Source organism: Gymnoscopelus microlampas, assembly GCF_963454915.1.
Source record: "Gymnoscopelus microlampas genome assembly, chromosome: 19".
Lineage (NCBI taxonomy): Eukaryota > Metazoa > Chordata > Actinopteri > Myctophiformes > Myctophidae > Gymnoscopelus > Gymnoscopelus microlampas.
The window spans coordinates 26680305-26699950 of record NC_139956.1 but is presented as its reverse complement, the minus strand read 5'-3'; the positions used below and the strand labels follow the sequence as shown (position 1 = coordinate 26699950).

The 19646-nt window shown below is 43.2% G+C and overlaps 1 protein-coding gene across 3 annotated transcripts; it reads right to left on the bottom strand.

Moving 5' to 3' along the window:
• Positions 1 to 1156: 1156 nt before the first annotated feature.
• On the bottom strand, positions 1157 to 18910 carry klc2 (kinesin light chain 2). 3 transcript variants are annotated; one of them, XM_084043602.1, is made up of 14 exons: positions 18594 to 18910; positions 14281 to 14533; positions 12905 to 13235; positions 11775 to 11991; positions 10742 to 10931; positions 9891 to 10064; positions 9096 to 9195; positions 7884 to 7933; positions 7464 to 7531; positions 6178 to 6295; positions 4487 to 4639; positions 2430 to 2554; positions 1975 to 2032; positions 1157 to 1831 (listed from the first exon to the last, which is right to left on the bottom strand). In XM_084043602.1, exons 2-14 carry the CDS (start codon positions 14506 to 14508, stop codon positions 1748 to 1750), a joined length of 1896 nt encoding a protein of 631 aa, XP_083899728.1. In that variant the 5' UTR covers positions 14509 to 14533; positions 18594 to 18910; the 3' UTR covers positions 1157 to 1747. The 3 variants fall into 3 exon arrangements, with proteins under 3 accessions (XP_083899728.1, XP_083899730.1, XP_083899729.1); XM_084043604.1 differs by having other exon boundaries at positions 6187 to 6295; XM_084043603.1 differs by lacking the exon at positions 18594 to 18910 and adding an exon at positions 18375 to 18439.
• Positions 18911 to 19646: the final 736 nt, after the last annotated feature.

The following is a 19646-nucleotide window of genomic DNA, read 5'->3' as shown; positions in this document are numbered from 1 at the left end:
TTGTAAACGTGTGTGATTAGTACGTCAAGCTCAGTATTATTTTTATTTTACCCAGCATAATTCAGGCTAGTAGGCAGCAAAGACAGACATTTTACCTCAAGAAAAAACCTATACCTGCCATAATTAGACCTGGGTTGATATAACAAATTGTATTATAAATACTTAATTGTTTTACCCTACATGGAGTGGCGGATGGGTGGGGTTTCAGGAAAGTAGTCAATCACAGAAAAGTTAAATTGACTTAAAAAACAACAACAACAATTGCCTTTAAGAAATGTTCCTGCATTTTCTACACACGCATTCATTGTATTGTTCTATGCAGCAAACTCCACCCATTTGACACCCCACAATTATTAAAACAAAGTCACTATTTGCAAATATAATTTGACCCAGGTGTGGTTAAGAGAGGAGCGCTGTCAAATCTACCCAAATGGACCTGTACAAAACGCAAATTAACACTGAGGATTTGGTGTTTGGATCCATCAGTGAAAACCTTTGGCCCATATTATCCTGTAGACAGTAATATGGTCACTGCCAGTAGTATATCATCATGCCAGGAAGTGCATCAAAATGGTTTTGGTTGAAACCTTGATGGCCAGACCTTCTCTATGGCTCTTGTCTTTTAACTACTGGTAGCTGATTCAGCAGGTCTACAGGCTCACTGACGTGAGGTACACAGTTTATCCCAAGTCAGTATTTACAGTCTTTTTTCTTTCTGGGATGAGCCATGAATGAACTGAATCAACTTCCTTCAAGGATACATTTGTCTCCTTCATTCCTTCCCTTCTCTCCCTGGCAAAACACAAGTGCCTGCATCAATTCCCCCCTCTTCATATTTAATTCCTTTCTTCAGTTTTTCTTTCCTTCCTTACTTCCTTTCCTAACCCCACCCCCCTCTCACATGTTTCCTTTACACAAAGTATTTTTCCAGTCAGTTCCAAAATGAGGTCATCTTAAACGCAATGCAGTGTAAACCAAACAAAGACAAAAAATCATGTGCACTATATACAAAAACAAAGAAAACATTAATATAATTTAAACCTGTATATACATAAAAAAAAGGCAGAAAGTGAGGTTGAACTGGTTAGAGCTGTTGAAATTTCCCCCCAATAAAGACTGCTTGGTTTTTTTCTCTCCCTCTTTTGTTTCCCAATAACTGTCTACCTCCGTTTTTTTCTCTCTCTCGTGTTTAAAATCTAGGTGAATCATACAGTTTTAGCATTTGTGATATAACCATTCCGTGGGTGGTTTGCATTAGCAAGTAATTCATGCTACTAGTGGAATACAAGGTGTGCGATGCTTTTCTTCAAAAACCAAAAGACTGGAGTACATTTAGCCTACCTAAGGTTGAGTGTCTGCACAAGAGTGAGTAGATAATCACATAACCACATAACTCCACACAAAGTGAACACCATATACTAGCTTGTCACGGCGCTACGCCTCAAGGACGGAGGGGTCAAGTGCAGACATTCCACTTTCTAGTAAGCAGCATGCCGATAATACGTACCTAAATATTTTCGCTTCTGTAACAGTTTTGATCGATGCCAGCAAATTGTACAGCAATGCAGACACAGCACTTTCTATGTCTTAAAAGCCATGGCATGTAATGTATTTTTTCTTCCATTGTTCTTTAAAAAATATTTTGTTTGACCTTCGTTGTGTCGTCATGTGATCAGACCCAGCTGCACATAGCCTCTCCTCCTCATTGGGCCATGCCTTTCTCTCTAGTCCCACCTACTGTCTCTCTCTAACCAATCAGGGAGCTGCGTCTTGTCAGGTCCACGTTACTGGCACTCAGTCCCCTGCAATCTGATAGGCCGTTGTTGGCATCCTAAAAACACATTCAACGGAAAGAAGAACAAGATTTAAGATTTAAGAACTAAACACATACACAATTCAAACATATTTTTAGTTATTGTGAACAATACAACTGAAGCCGACATCAGTGACGCTAACTTTCAAAAACACACGTACCTGTGTGGTTTCCTCTGTACTCTTGTTGAGGAAGTTGAGGGAGCTGGCTCTCTTCATTCTGAGAGGGGAGTAACACAACACAACACCCTGATTAGCACCTGAGTAGCACCTCTCACTGACGGCACACAAGCATCCCATGGTCTCTGCATGCATGTATTACTATAACTCTGAAGCAGAAGATAGTATTGACGCCTCGTTGTGAGCTTGTTGATAAAATCATGCATAACTCCAAACCCTAAACTCTAACCTCTATATGCCTAAATCCTAACCACAATATGGATCTTTTCCCAATTGTAAGCCTAAACATCTTTAAGCCTCAACTGAAAACCCAGCTTTTTAACTTAGCTTTTAACTAGCATCTTATGAGATGATAAAATGCTCAGCACCTTGATGTTGCTTCTGTTTTTGTTGTTATTTTAATCTCGTTTGACACTCATTCATTACACAGGTCTCACCCGGCGTTGCGGGGCTCTTGCGGTCCGCTCCCCTGCAGCTTCTTGACCAGCATCTCACTGCTCCTCCTCAGGGCGTCACGGATCTTACCGAACGAGCCACTGCGACGCAGAGACCCGCTGCCGTCCTGCTGGGGGAAGAGAGCGCAAGGTTATTATAGTTGATGAAAACTAACCAAATAACAAAAACTAAAATTGAAAAAACGTTTCCGTTAACTGAACTAAATAAAAACTACAATAATAAAAAAAAAAGCCGATAACGAACTGAAACTGTATTGTGTTTACAGAACTAACTGAACCAATCGTTTGTGGATGGTTGGCGGTTCATCTGTATCTGAATACAAATTTAAATGCTATCTTGTGTTCAGTTTTTATTACACAATGCTTACCTTTTCAATCCTGCACCTGACAATTAACACATCGGGTGCCAGCATTTTTTCATAACAACTTACCGTGGGTCCCAGCATTCTCCCCATTGACTGCGCTTTGCTGTTTAACGTTTCCGCGTGCGTTACAAGCAAATCCACGCAAAAAAAAGCATCGATTCATGTTCTGCCATGAGCCTAGCTACAGGCTGGAACCATAACATTCCCCTCGCGGGTTACAACGGGGGGGGATCGCGCATCGCGCATGACCGTTTTTCCCCACAGGAAACAGATTCGGAGATATAGGCGTTTCAAAGAAGGAAATAGACAGGAACCGGATGGGGGAAAAAAAAGTGTTTCCGGTGAGCGATCTGGCACTTCCTTCGCAGGATTACAATGGGTGCTCCCAGAGCTGCTCTAGCCCCGCCCGCGCGGAGAAAAACGAAAAAAACAAAAAGACTGAAATCACGGTTCAGACCGTGAACGGCACCGAAGCTTCGGAACTGCCACTATGTAAACACACGGTTCAGACCGTGTTTGGCACCCGATGTGTTAAAAAAAAATAAGTATAAGAAAACTAACACTAAGACTAATAAAAAACTAACTAAAACTAGAAAAATCCAAAACTATTATAACCTTGAAGAGAGGGTGGGGGATGGGGGACGTGAAGACATGAAGATGAGCCGACAATCACATTCATGGATTAAAGCAAAAATAAATCTCTCGACTGAAACATTTTAGTTGGGCCAAGTCCTAATATGCGATTTGTGAAACAGCGTGAAATGAATCCCCCCCCCCACACACACACACACACACACACACAAGTGATGTTTTTCATAAAGAATGACCACAATACATAGAATTATGATGTTTTGGTAGCCAGGCATACAGCCTACCAGTTGAAGAAAGATGTTAAGTCGGCCATACCAGCCCTGACAAAAAAAAAGGATAGTAATTTTGTATTTTAACCACTTAAACCCAACCATCCGTATTGTGGGGAAAGATTTGAAATAGCTGTTTTCAGCGAAAGCTTTCCCCACAATAACAGAAAACTGAAAAACGCTAGTACAGAGCCCTGAGGGACTCCGGTCAACAGTATGGGGTTTAAGTGGTTAAATCAAAATGCCAGGTGCTCAGAGGGTTAACTTTTGCTTTTATGAAATATCTGAGACCATTAGGATTATATGGAAGACTGAACATGCATTCTATTGCTAGTTTGACCACTACAAAGTCTTAAAATAACAAATAACCGAAAATAGGCGATCTATATTGTAGATCTAGCCCATTTTCGGTGCATGGCATGCTTCCATAGAAGTCATGATGACTTCTATGGAATCTAAATGACTGAGAACTTGAATCCATGCACATACTTTCCATTTGAAAGTGCAGTATGTAGGGAGCTTACATACTTAATGACCTAGATAAACCTATGCTCTGACCATTATTCTTTACCTCTTTTGTAAATTAATTAAGAGAATCATTGTTGTTAGAATGACTATTACGGTATGTCTGGAGGCAACTGACCTACTACAGTGAGTTATCCCACAGCTTTTTATTATTATTATAACTAGTAGTTATCACTATTGACAATGACAATGGAGACAACAAAAGGCCCTCAACAGCAGCAGTTATTAGACATTCACATATTAATTTGCCTGTCATTCATCATTAACAGTCATTTAACAATGAGCTGACCCCGTTCCATTCAGCCGAGTCGTCGCCCTCGCAGTCCCCCCGCTGGCCCCCCGGCCCGTTGACGCCGTCCCTGCTCTGCCGTCTGTCGCCCCCTCCGACCCCCCCATCCTTCAGCAGCTCCACCACCTTGCTCTGGTTGATGGCATCGATACCCTAGGAGAGAGAGAGAGAGGGAGACAGAGAGAGAGAGAGAGGAAGAGAGGGAGAGAGAGTGAGAAAGAGACACAGAGAGACACACAGAGAGAGGGAGAGAGACACACAGAGACACAGAGAGAGGGAGAGACGCGCGCGCGCACACACACACACACACACACACACACACACACACACACACACACACACACACACACACACACACACACACACACACACACACACACACACACACACACACACACACACACACACACACACACACACACACACACACACACACACACACACACACGCAAAGAGAGACCCAGAGACAGAAAGAGAGAGACATAGAGAGACAGACAGACAGAGGGACATGCAAGTGGTGGTGAGGGATGCAGTAAATCAAGCTTTTTATATTGTCGTGTCGGGCAGAAATTCATCATCTGCATATTGTTTTATTTTTTAAATGTTCGCCCTACTTGATCATACTACAGCGTCATACGAAATCATCCAAACATTCCACAAGCTCAAACTGCTGCGTGAAGCGATGCATTTCAGCTTGTAAATCTGCTACTTTTGCCGTTTTTGAATTTGAATCCTGAAAAGTAACGGTTTTGGACATATTAGGTTTCCAGCCGACAGAGATGATATAATGTGTATACTCTCTGAAGAGTATTCTCCAACAATTTACACGCAATAGAATGAATAAAGCTGAAAAGGCGTTAGCGAGCACCATGGCCTCCTGTAGCTTAGCAACGGATTCACAAACAACAGTTTGGCGTATTTATAGGCTCATTAAAGCATTGCTGGAATGTCTAATCAACCAATCAGACTGCTTGGCTCAACCACCCACAGCGAGGGTCTGGACTCCTCATCTAATAGCCGTAATTCTATTTGATCATACGCAGTGGTGGAAAGTAACTAAGTATAGTTACTCCAGTACTGTACTTAAGTAAAATGTTAAGGCACAATTACTTTACCTGAGTATTTTAATTTTTTGATACTTAATCCTTCTGCTCCACTACAAAACATGCAGATCTACATGCTCACAATTGTGAGCATGTTTTAAAACTAAACTAATATATTGACAATTTTGACAACAACATAAAAACTAGACTAAAATTTTAGGGAGGGACGAAGAGATCCAGTAGAACTAAGACAAGTCATTTTATGTTTGGTTGCGCTCGGGTGTTGCGCTCTGAAAATAGCAGATCTACAAGCTCACAACGCGTCACAGCGCAACGCGTTGTGAGCTTGTATATCGGCTATTTTCAGCATGCAACCATGTCGGGCATTACGACGTCATCGCAGCCCGCCAAAATACATTTTAGTCGACTAAATCAACTGTAGATTTAGTCGACTACAATCTCATGATATTTAGTCGACTATAATCTCATGATATTTAGTCGACTAAAACTAGACAAAAACTAAAACATTTCAGATGACTAAAATATGACTAAAACTAAAAAGGAATTTTATTCAAAAGACTATGACCAAATCAAAATGTGCTGTCAAAATCAACACTGCACTGAGCATATAGAGTATCTGCGTAGTACCTGTTTTACCTGTTTACGTGTCTTGGACGCACACTCCTCCAGCGTCTCGGCGGCCTCCAGTTTGCCCTGGCGGCGGTACAGCGCCCCCAGGCTCTTCAGGGTGGTATTGACCGTGGGGCTGCACAAAACACAGGCAATATTTGACACCTTAATAATCACTAATTGCGTGTAACTAAATGCCCTGGTTGTGTAACTGTGACAGATCAACTTCCCATGCCATGCTGCTTAACCTCTTTTGAGGGTCAGTGTCTGCACCTTACATTATTCATTTGACCACATGAACACTATAGTGTCTTTACTCTGGGGACGAACAGCGCGTTGTGATCGGCTATTTTCGGACTCCGGTCGATGAGACATAGAGGGTTTAAGTGGTTCAAGAGTCTAGTGTGTGTCGACGTCTCTTGCGCTTCAGCCTCTCTCCAGCAACAACTCTATGGGCCACTTCTAAACCACATGAACCCAGTAGTGTCCCTATTTTGGGCATGTCATACTAAGCGACCAGTCGGCTGAAGAGATATAGTGTAGAAGGAAAAAAGTAGGGGACCAAGTACAGACACCTGGGGGACCACCGGTTCAAGTGGTTAACGACTGAAAGGAAAAAGTAGGGGACCCATAGACGCCTGGGGAACCCCGGCCAGCTAAGTAATAGGTTGAAGTTGAACAACTGAACTCAAAGATACTGGAGCACTCTAATAGCTTTAATAAGGTGCAGACATACAAAGGACTTGAACTCTAGTACTGTACGTCTCTTTCATTTGTATGATTTGCATGACGGTGTCACTTGCCAAAAGTACCTGAGCTACAGTAACAGCACAATGCATTGTGTCCTTGTGCTGTGCTTCATGCTCTGCTGCGGACCAAATTTAAATGTAAATAAAGCTATGCCATCTGAAATTGTCTTTCACTTGTCCTTACGCATGCACTCAGAAGGCAGACAAACTTTACAATATTAGGTGCACAGGGAGACGTGGTTGTGACCTGAATCAAATGTATTTTCTGCGCTTTCAAATTAAGAAGAGTGATGCTGTGTCAGCTCCCCACAGAAACCAGACTTGCTGACTATTTGACTATTCATGAACTCCTATGAAGACATAGCAGGTGAAACTGAGATTACAAATGTTCTAAACCCAGAGGCCGCGCCGGCGAGGAAATCAACTCAAGTACGACACGTCCCTCTGTTATGTAACCGATGATAAATGACCCCGATGCAGTTCCGCCTTCGGTACTTTATGAACGGCGCCGTCAAGCATTAGCATTAGCTATGGATGTACAATGACAAAACTCACCTGTCTACCTTGCAGGCCTTGTACCAACTCCCATATTCTACATACGGACCAGAGTCCTTACGTTTACCCTGAGAGAGAGAGAGAGAGAGAGAGAGAGAGAGAGAGAGAGAGACATAGATGGGGAGAGAGAGAGAGAGACAGAGACAGAGAGACAGAAGAAACAAAAGACAGAGAGACACACAGATAAACAGACAGAGAGTGTTAGACAGAGGCATGCAGGGATGCAATGTCTTATGAAGTCAAGTACAACCCATTACTCTATTATACAGCCTATTAAAATGTTGACATTTCCAGTCTACCGTACAGCCATCATCTGTTTTAGTTAGTCATCTCATCCATCTCTCTAATACGTTATCTGGGTGACTTCAGTGGGCACAGATGCCAGTGGGTACAGACGCCAGTTCGGTCTAATTTACCAACCTTGCTCTCCTCCCTCTCCTCGGCATGCATCCAGATGGGCTTGTTGTCATCTGTAACGGGAAAAACAGATGGAGCATTAGTGTGTAATATAGGATATTATACAGAATGGAAGGGTCTGGAATAGCAACAGCATTAATGGGTACATTGGGATACGCATTCCTGATGAAGACCTTGTGATCGAAACGTTGAAAGCCGCAATTAAAAAGTGGAGCTGAGAACCAGTGTGCAGACTTTATTTACTTTGAATACGCAAGGGATACGATTAGGAAAACATAATGGGGTAAATCGGTCCCACGGTAAGCTTTGTGATTTGATGGAGGATTTGGTGGAAGTCTATAATAGCATAATGTGTGTGCATCTGTCTATTTAACCACATGAATCTAGCATCTCTATTCTGTTAATAATAGGCGACATTCGGCAAAGATAGGTGGACATTCTGTGAAAATAGCCAATCTAGCTCACAACGCAATGCAACAAGCTTGTAGATTGGCAATTTGTGTGGCAATTTTTGTTATTTGATATACAACAAAGTATATAGGGACGGGTATGCTATGACAATCTTGTGCAAAGTCACTCATGTGCTGAGCGTGTAAGTTGGTAAAGGGTTGATAGGCTTAGAGCCATTAAGCCGCTTCGCATATGTTACACAGCAAGACTTAATCCTTTTTCCCAGTTAAGGTAAATAAGCATGACAAGGCACAAATCACAGGGCAGCAACACGACAATACAAGGGTTTAGACAAGACCATCTGAATGCAGACACAGAAAATAATTCTTCATTCAATTTGTCCCTGATTGTGAGTTTTACTTTCACGCAGAACTTTATTTCACCGTTACGGTCTCCAAGGGCTTTACATGCTCACAATTAACAAGGGAAACAAACACCCCCTGTCCTCTTCGACCCTCAATCAGGAAAATAACCCCCCCCCCAAAAAAAAAAATCAGTTGACAGGGAAAAAGAAAAAGAAGAATCATCGGGCACAACAAAAGAGGGAACCCCATTCCTGGGTGGTCAGGTCTTTTATCACCACGAGTGCATCTCCTACCGATTGATTAATGTCTCAGTTTTGCAGAGATCCGTTCTATGTTCCTGTGCCATTCCTAGCACCATTACAGCACTTTAGGCGAGCACTCTGTGGTCAAGCTGAACAGGAAAACTCAGCTAAGCTAATTTGCGTTTGGCTCAGCAGCAGGGTGACTGATGGCTACTTACTGTTGACAGAACCAAACTCCTTCTCGTGCGCTCTGGTCAGAATCTCTTTGTACAGAGACTCAGCATCCTTGAACTTCCCCTGCTTGAGGTAACATGTGGCCTGAAATGGGACAAATACCAAACTTGTGTATTTTTACAGTGCTTTAGTATGATTGAAAATGTTGGTATGTTCAGTAAAATGGTGTATTGTATGTTCAAGTATAAAGTAATAAACGTGCAAGCAGGAAGGAGCAATCTGACATTGGAAATAGAGCTGGCCAATAGACTAGATATCTTCGGTCAGTAACGAGGCGGAGCAGAGTTCCGCAAGCATCACTGAAGTGCCAATAATCACGTTAAAGCCACCCTTGAGTGTAATATTGCTATTATACAACAGTTACCATCAAAATAAAACATCTAAAATGTATTCATATTGTGGGGCATTTTGCTCTCAAAATAACAACCGGTTTACTCTGCCAGTCCAGACTCAACATTAAGATGGCTGTGCGCTAGACAACTTTTCCCAAACTGAACACACAGAGAAACAAACTTATCCGTTAGCTCAATCTCACTGTAATTAAGATATTCGATAAAAAAAATAATGCCATATTTAGCTACTACATCTCTAAACTTTCCATGCAAACTGCCAGCCTAGCCACTTAGCTGATTTTTATATTTTGATTGGTTTTATTTGAGAACGGCTAGGTGTGCTGTCATGACGGGTAGAGAGCCTAATTCAACCAATCAGTTTGCTTGGTCGGAACTACCTGTTCATTGTATGATTACGTATAAATGTGTCTCTCATGGTCTCCTCACCAGGTTGTTCTTGGTCTTGGCCACGTTGGGGTCGTCGGCCCCCAGCTTGGACTCGTAGATCTCCAGGGCCCGTCTGTAGTAGTACTCCACCTCGTCGTACTTCCCCTGGTTCTGACACAGCAGGGCCAGGTTGTTCAGCTGCTTGGCCACATCCGGGTGGTACTTCCCCAGAACCTGATGATGTTCAGGGAGAGGGAAGGCCCAAGTCATATTATACTGTACATGCATGTACTGAATCATACACGTGGCGTTGTGAGCTGAGCTCATAGATCAGGGGTCAGCAACCTTTTTGAAATGAAGTGCCAATGCCATATTTTTCTAGATAGTCCGTGTGCCATGTCAACATTAAGTTTAATCATCACACCACATCAAAATAAAATATTTCCAGCAGATTTCGATTGTCGATAGATATAAAACCCTTTTTTTCTCTGCCTGAGATATTTTCTTTCACATCAGGACATTGTATAGATCATTAGACTAGATCATCAATCCCCCGTCAGATATTAGAGTTTGAATTACCGTAATGTAGAATTATGTGCAGGATGTAATTTGAATACAGATGTGTGGGTACTTAATTTAATTGACTACATTAAAAGAAAAACGTTTTATTTTAAACCAAAGATCCTCTCTCTCACACTTATGCCAGTGTGCTAGTGATTACCCTCCCCTGTGCCAATGTTGGCACCCATGCCTTAGGGTGCCTACCCCTGTACATAGACTATTTTGCCGAATGTTCGCCCCCAGAATAGGGATCCTAGGGTTTGTGTCCAGTATAGATACATAATATACACTGTACTGTATAGTACATTTAAGGTGTAGGTGTACAGTAGCGCCAATGTGTTCTTCCTTACCTTCTCCCTGATTTCCAGGGCTCTCTTACAAAGAGGCTCTGCCTCCTTGTATTTGCCTCTCTTGCCATAGAGCACGGCCAGGTTGTTGAGGGTGGCGGCCACAGCTGGGTGGTCCTTCCCTAGGGTCTTCTCTCTGATGGCCAGGGCGTCGTTCAGAAGGTGGGCCGCTTCCTTGTACTTGTTCTGGTCTCTGACAGACAAAGAGAAACAACGTTTAGTTCTGTCACTTTATGGACGAGGCCACGGTGCGGAGATTTTGCGTTATATGAACATTTATGGTATAAGTACAGTAGAATCTCGTACAATACAGGGCCATTGAGATGCATCATCTCCGTTCACTCCATCAGGAAAATTATTTTACAGCAATGGCAGATCATGTAAACGACAAATATTCATACAGTATAATATTCGATATTCAACCATGTATTTCCAAAAACAACTTACAGCTGATTTGGACTTTGTTTAGGTGTGTTCAGAGGTAACAACAAGAACAAGATGAACATGAAAGTAACACATGCCAACAATAGATACAAACACTCACGGTTCCAAACTTTGAATCCTCATTATGGGTGTTAATGATGAAGCACACGCAATACATGAACCACATGACCTATATAATTGTGTTTCTGAGCCCTCGTCGACACAACTATTTCTATTTCTATTTCACAACTCAATGGCTCTGGTACAGTACATACAGCACTAAGGGGCTGTGCAATATTTACCACAGCCTGACATACATCATTCTATAACTGTCACAACAACGTTCCGAGATCGCTTCTGAAAGTGTGTGTGTGTGTGTGTGTGTGTGTGTGTGTGTGTGTGTGTGTGTGTGTGTGTGTGTGTGTGTGTGTGTGTGTGGCTGTGTTGAGCATTGGTTCCCAAAGTGGGGTGCGGGGACCCCCAGGGGTCCTGGAGGGGGTTCAGGGGGGTCCCCAGCAAAATGTGTTAACACAGCATCACACACATTTTTACCCATTTATATGTTAGCTATTCAAAAGTAGCAGATATACACCTGCCCTTTGTTGTTCCTCACCTGTAGACCAGGGCCAGGATGTTCAGCATGGTGGCCACGTCCGGGTGGTCATGTCCGGAGGTCTTCTCCAGGTCCTCCAGGGCCTGCTTGCAGAGGGGCACGGCCACCTCATAGCGGCCCTGGGAGGCGTACTGGATCACCAGGTTGTGGAGGGTCCTCAGGCGGGCCGGGATCTCGTAGCCCCCCTGCTGGGCTGCCACCTCTCCACTGGGCTGGGCTGTGGGAGACCGTGAGAATGGATATAGCACCATGAATTAAGCGTAAAGTTACACGTCAATCCTCGGGTCTAAATATGAAGAACATTGGTTAAAATTAAAGGTCAACAAACAACGTTTTGACCTTACGGTCTTCTTCAGAAGAAGACTGCAAGGTCATTTCAAACGTCATTTGACGACTGCTGTTTATTAAAGTTTTTGGAGCATTCAAAGTGAGTTGCGAGCCCTTCTTTTTTTCTATGATTTTGCTGTTTGCAGTTTGGCTCAGCACCAAAGACGGAGATGTGCGTTGTTTTAATGAAAGGTTAACCAAAAATAAATTAACTATACCAACAATTACACATTGACTGGCAAGACATGATGGTACTAAACATTGAGGCACTAAAATAAAAGTAGAAAACAGATATGCTCAACCATTCATTATGAGACTGCACATTTCAGACAGTAAAATGGTGGTACTCATTCAAGACCCTGTGTAAGCCTCTTTAAAAGGTAAGATGCAGTAGCATTATATAATAACCCCTCTAGGGGCTAAGAATATATGCAACATAGTGAAGAGAGATTACTGGTAGTCCTGAACGCTTAACTTGAATCTAATGAGGAAATTATCAAAGGGGAGATCGTGGTCATCCATCATTCAAGCCCTCCTGAGAAGTCTCATCTCCACTGAAATATACCGCCTCCTGAATCTAATAATTATTTCACCACTATATCCAGGCCTATGTGGTATACATTGACTGAAGCAAAAATAACATCTCACGTTCTGACAAAATGTTGTACTAAGACATGCTGTCTTCTATTGAATCCAAATGACTGAAATCAGCCGTGGTGACTGAGAACTTTAATCCATGGGGCATACGTATGTCTGTGGTCGTCTGTCAAATCCCTCTCCCACTGAGGCCTATCATCACCTACCCGGTCCCTGGTCGTCATCGTTGGGGAACAGGTCGTCCAAGTTGTCCTTGGAGTTGTCGCCTCCACTGCCTCCCCCGGAGCCGCTCTGGTTCTTCTCGTCCGAGGGCGAGACGTCGTCGTCGAACTTCTTGATCTGGTTCATGAACTCCAGGTGCTTCTTCTCCTCCTCCAGCTGAGCCACGCTCTGCTCGCTGCGCTGCAGCTTGTGCTGCGTGCCCGCCAGCTCGTCCCGCAGCCACTGGTTCTCCTGGCACAGCCGGCGCACCTGGGCACGGAGCTTCTGCTTCTCCGACTCCACGGCGCTCAGGTGGCTCGACAGGGCGATGATCACCTGGGCCAGACGGATGGAGGTGGAGGTGGAGGAGAGTGAAGGGATGGAGGTGGTGATAGGATCAAGGGGAGGGGGTTGAAAAGATTGCCCGGTTGTAAGAGTTGGTTTCCAAAAGGCTACTGTCTCCTGTTTTCAACTTAAAAGTGGAATTCTACAGCACAGCAATAGCAAAATAATTTACCAGATTGATTTGATCAGATGGAGGTATAATATCATTTTCTCCCTCTATGGCTGGCCAAAGCCATCGCTGCACAGAGATAGCAGCCAGCAGTTGAAGTGAATGTCTTTTGCTCAGCTACAGCTGAGCATCTGCATTTAGTCGACTGTGAACTATTATACCCTATTTGCACCCTATAACCTTTTCTACAAATACCCATGCTTGGAATTCCCCTTTAAATTCTACCAAACATCCTATGAATGTGTCCACACAGTGAAATGTTATAGCGTTAATCTCGCATATAATCACACTGTGGAAACATGGGAACAGTATTTGACACTCAATTAAACCAGTTCACACAATGCCTATTGTATCGGTGTTGATGGCCTCGAGGCCCTAGTCCTCGTCTCTCTTTCCATCACCCTCCACCCACTCTCGCTATCTCTTCCATCTCTTCCCCCATACTGTACATGTGCCTCTCCCACGCTCAGTTCCATGGGAGTCAAGACCCTCCACCATCCATATCCCTCTTAGAGGTCTTCTACCTGACGGGTTACGACAATGCATCTGGTTTCGGTCGGGACATTTTCACATACAGCTTTGTGCTCAGGTGTGTGCAGTCAAATACTGTGTGTGACTAGGTGCTCTGTGACGAAAAGAGAGCGAGCAAGGGAGGCGGGCAGGTCAGGTGTCTGGGGATAATATGCAAAAATATAAAAAAACGGGTCAGGTTTCAAATTTGCCAATCAGGGTCGGAACTGAAAGTCGCGGTTACAAGCCGGGCTTCAGTATCATGTCCCTTGCACCCTATATCTTCCTATCCTTTTTGACTGTCCTTTCCATTTTCTACCACCACACATCTGTCTCCTCTCTCCTCTGTGCACCTACCTGTGCCTCCCCGAGGCCCAGCTCGATGGCCTCCAGGCTCTTGCGGAGCACCCCGGACTTCTCCTGTGCGGCGGGCGGCTGGGCGCAGTCCAGCAGGGAGGTGAGCAGCTGAGCATGCTCCCCGCGGAGCGTCTCCAGGCCCTGCATGACGGCCTTGGTGTTGAGGACGATCTCGTCCTGGGTCAGTCGCTCCAGGGCCTCTTCGCGTGGATACACCATCGTGGACATCGCCTGGGTTTACAACACACGCACACTGGAGGAGAGAGAGAGGTAGATACAGACAGGTGAGGGAGGATGGGAGAGAGGGGGGGAGAGAAAGACAGAGAGAGAGAGGATCATTTTCATCATTTTATCCATTTATACCGTGAGTAAGCATAAACATAAACCTTCAGAGCGGTCCTGCCAAAACAGCTATTTTTTCCAAGCTTGTGTCTAAAACACAAAGAAATTACGATATATAAAGTTCACCGAAAATGACAAACTATATGGTTTGGTATGTAGTACAGTATATGGTATATTGGTTGCTACTAATAAAAAAGGGACTATATTAATAAAACTGAACCTAAACAAGACAGTCAGGCTCCAACAACGTCTATCTCAGTCTTCTTGTGGCCAGTCTGTGACGTACATACTGTACTCCATATATTTGGGCAAGCTGTCAGGCTGATCCGACTGCTATAGCGTTCCTCGCTGCCTGTGCTTCGCTGCGGTTCATGTGCTTGACTGTCGGTGTCCCTGCTGTCCTTGGGTTTCTCCTGCCCTTGCACTTGTTATTGGACCGTCTGTTTGACGCTCCACGTGCCTCATGGCTTTGTGTTGCGCCCTGTGGCTCTACTGTGGCTTGTCCGGCTGACTGTTTGGTTGCCGAAGGTCTGCACAAGCTGCTGTTTCTGTCATACGAAAGCCTGCTTTTTCTTTCTTCATACATTTTTTTGCATTTACTTTTTGTGCATTATTAGGTTTGTAGTGAGGCATTGTTGTTGTAGGAACTAATGTGCCTTAGAACATATCGTTGTTGCCGTCGGGCTCTCCACATTTTAACCTTTTGTGTTTTTTTCGTAGATTAATAATGCCCTACTTGATCATACAACAGTGTAGAACAAAAGCATTAAAAGTAGCAGATCTACAAGCTCAAAACACGGCGCTGCTTTTGAATTTGAATCCTGGAAAGTAATAGTTTTGGACATACAGTATGAGGTTTCCACCCGACAGAGTCGATATTATATGAAACAAAATGAGTGGAAGTATTAAGTTATCCTGTACTGGCAATTTGCACAGGAAATGTGTCACTGATCGGTCCAGCATTAGCTCCAGACAAACACATACGCACACACACACACACGCTTATAGACAGCTAACCTCTTTCAGAGTGCTACCTTATCACCATTCATCACATGATACAGTATAGAGCGTCGCAGTTCCCGCCCACTTCCTGGTGCCGGAAGTAAATACTCAATGCATTTTTCCCATTGACTTTTACAAAAATATTTATATAAATTAATTTAAGCCTAGAATCAAGCTATCCAGGATAGCGGTGAATCATGACCATAAAACGTTTGATTCTGTGAAAAAAAGAAATGAAAACGGCAAAACAAAGGGTATTTATTAAATATAGTATATCATATCATTAAATATAAAATAAAAAAAAATCACAGAAAAAAGGTTTTATGGTCATGATTCACCGCTATCCTGGATAGCTTGATTCTAGGCTTAAATTGATTGATATAAATATTTTTGGAAAAGTCAATGGGAAAAATGCATCGAGTATTTACTTCCGGCACCAGGAAGTGGCGGAACTGCGATGCTCTATATGCTGATGCTCTCTATAGGGAAAGGGATAAGTACAGTAGAGCAAATGCACTGTAAGACCACTCTCTCACTCTGTGTGCACGTGTGTGTGTGGGTGTGTGTGTGTGTGTGTGTGTGTGTGTGTGTGTGTGTGTGTGTGTGTGCGTACGATTAAGCAAAACCCATTTAGATTAAAACACGTCAGCACTCCGAGGGAGGGGAAGAGAGGGGAGGAGAGACAGAGGGAGTATCAGATCATTAAAGCTAGAAAGCTTTAATGAGCAATTCTATGGCCTGTTTCCCTCATTGCAAGCTATATGTGAAAGTCACTCTCCTCCTAAAGCACATGATGACATGCTAGTACAATCCTTGAAAAGAACCATGAAGTCATCTGACATGATCCATGCATCTTCCACCATAGGCTCTGTTCTGCTAAATACAGAAGCAACATGCCGCTCAATCTATTCCTCATTACAAGACTCCTGAGGGTCCAGTATTATTGACAAACTGTGTAAACAAAGGCCTTATTGCAGCAGCACAGAAAAGCCAATTGTGCAACTTCGTGCCCCATCCTCTCTCTCTCTGTCTCATGGAGGACACGCACCCGGTGGGGGGAAAAGTATGCACATTTCAATACTGCAATGTAGAAACACTCTGTTAGACGTAAAAGTCCGGAATTCAAAATTTACTTGAGTAAACGTACAAAAGTATTGGCATCAAAATGTACTTAAAGCACCAAAAGTAGAAAGTACTCATTATGCAGAATGTGCCATTTCACAAGTTTTCAAATGCATAAAATGTATAAAAATAGCAGATCTACAAGCTCACAATGCGTTGCATCGCGACGCATTGTGAGCTTGTAGATCTGCTATTTTCAAATGGCCGAAATGTACTGTATATAGGGCTGAAGTGGTTAATGTATGTTTTGTATTAATAATAAAAATCTACAAAGTAACAAGTAACTAAAGTTTTAAATAGTTGTGGAGTAAAAGCATAATATTTGCCTCTGAGATGTAGTGGAGTAGAAGTAAAAGTACTGAAAATTGTAAATACCAGTAATGTAAAAAAAAAAAAAAAAAGACCTGAAAATGTTACTTAAGTACAGTACTTGAGCAAATGTACTTAGTTACTTTACACCACTGCACGTGCACGCACCTGTACCCCCCCCCCCCCCCCCCACACACACACACACACACACACACACAGTTTCTCTCTCATCATCCTCTCTACCCTCCTCCCCTCCTCATCCATAGACTGCAATGCACCAATGTCAGCGCTCCCCCTTCATTCAATCCAGTTTGCGACACCATGTCGCCGGGAAACTCCAGAAAAAGGCATTCGTCGGGAACAATCTCCTCATCAAAGCATCGATCTGTCAACATGGTGGTCATTACAGCCATTAACCCCCCCCCATCGGTACCTTTAATGGCCTGATGGGTGATTCAACAGAGGAGAAAGGCTTGGCAGGAGATCAATCAAGGTGACCTAGCCTTGGATCAAGAAAGAGACATCATAGATGTATTTTATCGAGTCTGACTTTTACTTTCGTATCTATGATGCAAATGTCAAAATCGATCAAATACATCTATGATAGTCTTTGATCCGAGCCTAAAGGTGACCGATAAAAGGAGAGGATTGTCCCAATATAGAAAATGGCCGTATCATCATCACGCATCAACCTGCCATATCATGATTCATGACATAAAAGCTCATACTGTAACTATACCCTGTCTGCCATTGTTTTCTTTTATAGCCTATGGCAATAACACACTTAACACACTAAAAGAAGGGTTCCGATCCGATGTTTGTAAACATAGATGCTGGGTTTTAGGCCCGAGCTCAACCGATGATAAATACTGTAATGATGCGCAGTTGTACTGAAGGGAAAAACCCTCACAATAAAAGACTATTGATGGTAACATTGTAGCCGATTCAAACGCGGTTGATTTTCCCTTTACAGCTGCAACATTGTACAGAGAAACAAGAAAGCCGATCGTTCAACAACAGCTACATAATAACACACGATGATGTCCTCTATTAAATGAATCAGCCGTGTTGGTAAACACTGGTGTCCCCTTTTATATATATATATATATATATATATATATATATATATATATATATGTATATATAAAGTGCCCCATCATATAACACTAGCCTTAGATCAAGACTGTCATAGATGTATTTGATCGATTTTTATCCTTATATTTATTTATATCCCAGATATAAAAAAGTCAAAATCGATCAAATACATATATGATGGTCTTGATCCAAGGCTAATATAACACCCTGTCCATCTGCTTTACCTTTACACCGACGCCTCAGGCTGGATGTGTCCTTTGTTGTGATGCTGCTGCTGCGTCGATCATTCACAATAAACGGATGACAACAAACTAACCACGTCAGTGAAACCGATCAGATCATCCATGATCCTGCAGCCATGATCACATATTATGATATCTCACACCTCGGTGTGTTTTTAAAGAACATTCACAAAGTGTATAGAAAATAGTGTTGTTGTTTACCTGTCTATCTGTCTGTCTGCTGCCTCACTCTCTCTCTCTCCTCGATGAGGAGAAATCCCACAGTGACAGCACGATGCAAACCACGCCTCTGTCTAAAGATGCGATTATGAGGATGTACTGTACAGATGATGATGATTTGATGATCGTGTAGTTTTACGTGTGTCTAACGATCCACTTGCCGCCCCCCCGGACGGTTAACAGTATAAGTAACAACAGCTAAACGTTCGGTTATTATTCTCCCCCCAAACCCCCGTCAAACTTAAACATACGGTAATAATTCAGCAGGTTAAAGTCCGCGACGTGGGTCCATCATCCTAAAACAAGCGACGCTGCTCTGTGTTGTGTTCTTATCTCATAAAATGTGCTCCGTGGTCCATGACAGCAGCCGAGACGCGAGAAAGATGGCTGTTTGGCCGACAGATAGTTTCTCCCAGAATCCACAGCATGAGAGAGAGAGGGAGAGAGAACCCCGGGTGCTGCGTCTGCGTGACATCATCGGCAGCCCTAGCTGCGATCCATAGCGTTAGAAAGAGTTATCCTTATTAACGCTATGGTACTTTCAGACTGCCTGAACACCCGCGGTAGCGCAGCGGCCGCAGCCTCTCGTCTTTAGTAAAAAATAAAAAGTACACTTTCGCTACTCACCAAAACAAAGAAGGTTTTAAGATATTGAAAGCCTAATTTCCTTAGTGGGAACACTCGGAGCCCCCCACCTGACGTCTAAAATGCACTTTTTGGCCAGAAAAGAAAATATTTCATCGGAAGGAAAAACATTCCATTGACTAGATCTGTAGGGGGCGCAGTGGAGTAACTAAAAGCTAAAGCAGCCCTCCAACCAGGGAGGGGGCGGGGGGGGGGGGGGGGGGGGGGGGGGTGGGGGGCTCAGGGGCCACTGTTCAACTGTCAATGCATGGGACTCGATTGCATTGAGATTAGCTTTTTATTTTTAAAATTAGGCCTAATGTTTTTGAAAATGAAAACAATGAATACAAATAAAATACATGAAATGAAATAAAAACAATAACAAAAACATAATAAAATCATTCAATGAAA

What these genes read in the sequence shown, in the direction of transcription:
- klc2 (XM_084043602.1), bottom strand. Translation starts at nt 14,508, where the DNA reads ATGTCCACGATGGTGTATCCACGCGAAGAGGCCCTGGAGCGACTGACC. An exon ending in AGGAGAGGGAGGAGAGCAAG is followed by an intron (nt 7,532 to 7,883) that starts GTTGGTAAATTA and finishes TCTCTCTCTCAG; the next exon opens with GGTAAACGTAAGGACTCTGG. An exon ending in CACGTAAACAGGTAAAACAG is followed by an intron (nt 4,640 to 6,177) that starts GTACTACGCAGA and finishes TCTCTCTCCTAG; the next exon opens with GGTATCGATGCCATCAACCA.